General features: G+C 46.1%; 2 protein-coding genes across 2 annotated transcripts in view; both read right to left on the bottom strand.

Moving 5' to 3' along the window:
• The window catches only part of LOC106805074 (DNA polymerase theta-like), a 35,569-nt gene extending 31,326 nt beyond the window's left edge, over nt 1–4,243 (bottom strand). The window contains exons 1-4 of the mRNA XM_014806552.1: nt 4,136–4,243; nt 3,556–3,749; nt 2,614–2,781; nt 183–320 (exon numbers count right to left, since the gene is read on the bottom strand). Coding sequence (XP_014662038.1) covers nt 183–320; nt 2,614–2,781; nt 3,556–3,749; nt 4,136–4,221 — 586 coding nt within the window. The 5' untranslated portion in view covers nt 4,222–4,243. The remainder of the gene's footprint in view (nt 1–182; nt 321–2,613; nt 2,782–3,555; nt 3,750–4,135) is intronic.
• A 632-nt stretch (nt 4,244–4,875) lies between these two features.
• LOC106805073 overlaps nt 4,876–4,916 on the bottom strand; it is a 13,076-nt gene continuing 13,035 nt past the window's right edge. The window contains exon 5 of the mRNA XM_014806551.1: nt 4,876–4,895. Coding sequence (XP_014662037.1) covers nt 4,876–4,895 — 20 coding nt within the window. The remainder of the gene's footprint in view (nt 4,896–4,916) is intronic.

The following is a 4,916-nucleotide window of genomic DNA, read 5'->3' as shown; positions in this document are numbered from 1 at the left end:
TCTAACGTCTAACGTCTAACGTCTAACGTCTAACGCTAACGTCACGTCACGTCACGTCACGCACGCACGCACGCACGCACGCACGCACGCACGCACGCACGCACGCACGCACGCACGCACGCACGCACGCACGCACGCACGCATGCACGTACGCACACACAAACATGTATGGGTATACGAACCAGCATGATGAAATGCTACTCCGTACTGCAAGGTCCGGCTGAGGATTGCATCGACACCAACCGGCGTCCTTCTAAGCTGCTCCAACACGTCACGCAATGCCCGCCCGTCTAGCTGCAGAGGGGGCGCCGCCGTAGCCGCTGTTAAACAGTAAACAGTTCGGAAATATAGATGACAGATTGCTTCAACTCCTACTAAAAAGTCAAGAACTCTCAAAAGTTATGACGCCTGCACTGATCTACAATTTGGTAAAGAGTACGAACTTACTGTACTCACATATATCTACACACGATCACCAGCCAGAAATGGAGTGGAATTTACTCTACTTACATCATTTATATCTACACACGATCGCCAACCAGGAATGGAGTGGAATTTACTCTACTTACATATATCTACACACGATCGCCAACCAGGAATAGAGTGGAATTTACTCTGTAACAACCACGTAACAAGGCACTCCCCCCTCCCCCCCTCACGTCGACCGAAACATTCATTCTACGGCGTTGCCCCTAGCAACCACGCGCGATCAATACGGCCTGCTGGCCATTCATTCTACGGTGTTGCCTTAGCAACAACGCGCGATCAATACGGCCTGCTGGCCGGGCGAGCTGAGCAGTCAAAGATGGCGGCCCGCCCACGCCGCAACGTGCTGCTGGGATACCGCTATGTCACGGGCACCCACGCCGGCTGGTTAGGGGATTAACACCACCTTCCCCAATTAGCGGCGCGTGCGTGCCGTGATTAGTGGTGCCGGCCCTAGCATGGAGGCGAGACCTGGTGACGCCCCGCGGCTAATGCGATGCGACTTTAGAGCCGCTCAACCGTGAGGTGTCACCGGGTGGTGGGATTAGCTGGATTAGATGCGCTAAACGCACCGTGAAAAGCTATTAATGCCTGGGACGGCGGCCATGTTGGGCACGCGTGACGCGTTCGTGCGGATAGACGGCGCCACCTCCTGGACGGTGCTGCTGCGGAATAGCGGGTCTCCCCGTTAGGGGCCGCCACCATCCAGGGCAAAGGTGGTGAAGCCAAGCGGAAGCCAAGCGAACGCGGATGAGACGGACGCGGTGGTTGGTGCGCGCAGCACGTGGGTGAACATGCACCGCGCGCGTGGCAGCGCCTATAAAAGCTGCTGCACGAGCAGAAATCGAGGAATGCTCTCCTAACTCCAGACGCGATCGCCTGTGAACTTGTATACGTGAAGCAATAGCGAAATTCAGTCAGCATTAAACAACATCAGTCATGGTATATATTCTTTGACTTCTCTTTGTCTATGTCTTTTGGCTACGAGTACGACATCATAATATACAACTGTATCGTAACGTAAAACTCTGCGTTACAACTCTACTTACATATATCTACACACGATCGCCAACCAGGAATAGAGTGGAATTTACTCTACTTACATATATCTACACACGATCGCCAACCAGGAATGGAGTGGAATTTACTCTACTTACATATATCTACACACGATCGCCAACCAGGAATGAAGTGGAATTTACTCTACTTACATATATCTACACAGGATCGCCAACCAGGAATGGAGTGGAATTTACTCTACTTACATATATCTACACACAATCGCCAACCAGGAATGGAGTGGAATTTACTCTACTTACATATATCTACACACGATCACCAACCAGGAATGGAGTGGAATTTACTCTACTTACATATATCTACATACGATCACCAACCAGGAATAGTGGAATTTACTCTACTTACATATATCTACACATGATCGCCAACCAGGAATGGAGTGGAATTTACTCTACTTACATATATCTACACACGATCGCCAACCAGGAATGGAGTGGAATTTACTCTACTTACATATATCTACACATGATCGCCAACCAGGAATGGAGTGGAATTTACTCTACTTACATATATCTACACATGATCGCCAACCAGGAATGGAGTGGAATTTACTCTACACACATATATCTACACACAGTCACGAACCAGGAATCAAGTAAAAGCAGATTCGACTCGACCTTTACTACAGTGACTTAGAACTGATCCCAAAAGAGATGAATACATCTGGATGCATACCACCTGTAAAGTCTGTCGCTGTTGCTTGTTGCGTCAACCATACCTACACTAGTGTCTTAGAGGTGATCCAGAAGAGATGTGTGGACGTATACCGCCTGTGATGTCCGTAGCCGTTGCTTGTTGCATCAACTAGACCTATACTACAGTGTCTTAGAGGTGATCCAGAAGAGATTTGTGGATGTATACCTCCCGTAACGTCTACCACTGTTATTTCTTGTGCCAACTAAACCTACACTAAATTGACTTAGAGTTGATCCAAAAGATATTTATGGATGCATACCGCCCGTGACGTCCATCGCCGTTGCTTGCTGCGTCAACTAGACCTATACTACAGTGTCTTAGAGGTAATAAAACAGATGTCTGGATGCGTACCGCCCGTGACGTCCGTCGCCGTGGTTCGTTCGCGGAGCATGTTGTAGAACTCTCTCGCTGCTGTATCTGCCAGCACCTCGCACCACTTCTTCGTCGGACAGAACACAAGTACGGAGTGACCGGCGGTCACCGTCTCCACACACAGCTGCACGACTCCGTCCGAGTCGCCTGCGGATAAGACAAACAAGTACTGTATACGCCATATTTTTCGGGTACAGATATTTTCGCAAATTCAGACTTGACGGACAATTTCGCAAATGGTTAATTTTGCGGTCGGTGAATTATGAATTATTCGGTATGAATTATTCGCGTGTTGTTAATTTCGCGGTCGGGGACGCGTTCACGAAATTCGCGAAAATTAAACCACCGCGAAATATACAGCGTATACAGTATCATTGGCATCACGCCAGCAAGGCTAACGAAGAGGTTCGACTTCAGGAAATAGAAACGATTTTCAATTTGTGAATTTTTTCGCTGATCATTCATAACCCGTACCCTGATCATCATTTTTTTTTCATCTTCGGTAGACTCACACAAGCTTTCAAAGCTCAATGTTTCAGAGATCGTTCGACAACAACGGTTTCGAAGTAACATTAAAAATTTGTTTGCATTGCTCTACAAGTGGAATTACATTATACAGGTAACATGATGGCCCTCACGATTACGCTGAGTGACAACCAGCACATTTACACGCCCATTGTTGCACTGAATCTCACGAGAGCATGACCCAAAAAAATATAAAGGATATTAGGAATATTTGACATTTGAGTCAATAAACTTCTGAGCAAACACTGTGAGTACAGTTGTCTTTTTTCATAATCGATTATTTATTTTCATAAATAATGTCGGTTGCTGCAAACTACTGACTTTCAATTATAATCGATCATCAAGACATCACTATATTTACATGCCCATTATAGCACCGAACCCTACGACCCTTACCTTTGACGGCTCTGGTAGCGAATGACCTTAGCTTGTTGAGCTTGGAGTCGTATATCGCGTTGCCGATCTTTACGTGTTCGGCCAGCGGCACGGGTCTGTAGTCTGTCGTGTAGAGTCTAGCCTGGAGCCAGCGTGCGAGAAGGTCAAGGTTGGGTAAGGTAGCGCTCATGCCCACTATCTGCACGCCGTTGCACCTGCAGGCAAGACAGACGAACGTCGAAATCGCATCGCGATCACGCTCCTACGAGCTTTTTACAGTGAAATTTTTCTCTCTCAATTTTTACAGAAAAAATTGATGACGGTATCTTTTCAAGTTGACTCCCGAGCGTTTGAGCATGTACATCGAAATCTTGGTGGTTTGCGGAAGTCGGCAAAAAATGCCCGAAAGTTTGAGAAATTCACAGAAAACGTTAAAATATGTTTCATCCTTATAAATTATAATACATAATTATAAACCATCAACTCACAACCCCTACAAATTATGAATCACGACGTGTACACTGTTTGCTTTCACACTATGTTAACTTTACATTGCCTTTACTCTCCCCACAGGTTGGTTCAATCATGACTCGGACCTCACCTGTTAGCCTCATTCTTCAAGTCGTGGTAGCGAATTTTCGTCAGTAGCAGTTCTAGCAGGTAACCACGGTTAGAATCCCCGATCATGTGAAGCTCATCCACTACAACGATGCCTGCATGCGCGCACACACGCACAGAGAGAGAGAAGAGAGACGGATATGTCAAGATGACGAAAATTTACCTTTTCTTTGTCAGTAGTTACAGGTCATTAAAAATAACCATGGGAACATGGCGAAGGACAGTGGAGAAAGAAAGGATTACATTAGGGTTTAAAATATGGAACAAAGCCGAAAGAGCTGCCACAGATAGAACGTCATGGAGAAATTTCATTTCCAGCCCTATTCTCCCCGAGGAGAGAATGAACTAAGAAAAAGAAAAATATCCGTGAGAACACTAAAGTTATAGGGAAAGTGCGTACACTGCGCAAGCACCCGCACATGCACATCTGAGGTGTGACGCTTTCTCCTTCAGTAATTACGACCACAAAAAATGTGCCTAAAAACCCACGAAATGTAACTCCGAGACATTACAAAAGATCTGCGAGGATTATTCACGAGAAATGGAGCAAGCGCAAAAAGAAACCGCTTGCAAATCGTTTGCAAACCCGCGGCAACGTCGCATCGCAATCGATTTCAATAAAAATACAATTCAATAAGGCTCTACGAAATTAGCTCTGAACGTGGGACAGAAGATGAAATGAAAAAAATAATGGGAATTCTAGAATTTAATTGGTGGAAAGCTTTAATCTCGTGCCGTCGAAACTGCACGTGAAAGGGTGACAT

The sequence above is a fragment of the Priapulus caudatus genome, unplaced genomic scaffold (genome assembly GCF_000485595.1).
Source record: "Priapulus caudatus unplaced genomic scaffold, Priapulus_caudatus-5.0.1 Scaffold99, whole genome shotgun sequence".
Taxonomy (NCBI): domain Eukaryota; kingdom Metazoa; phylum Priapulida; class Priapulimorpha; order Priapulimorphida; family Priapulidae; genus Priapulus; species Priapulus caudatus.
The sequence above is the reverse complement of the archived record's forward strand: the minus strand, read 5'-3'. Positions and strand labels throughout refer to the sequence as shown.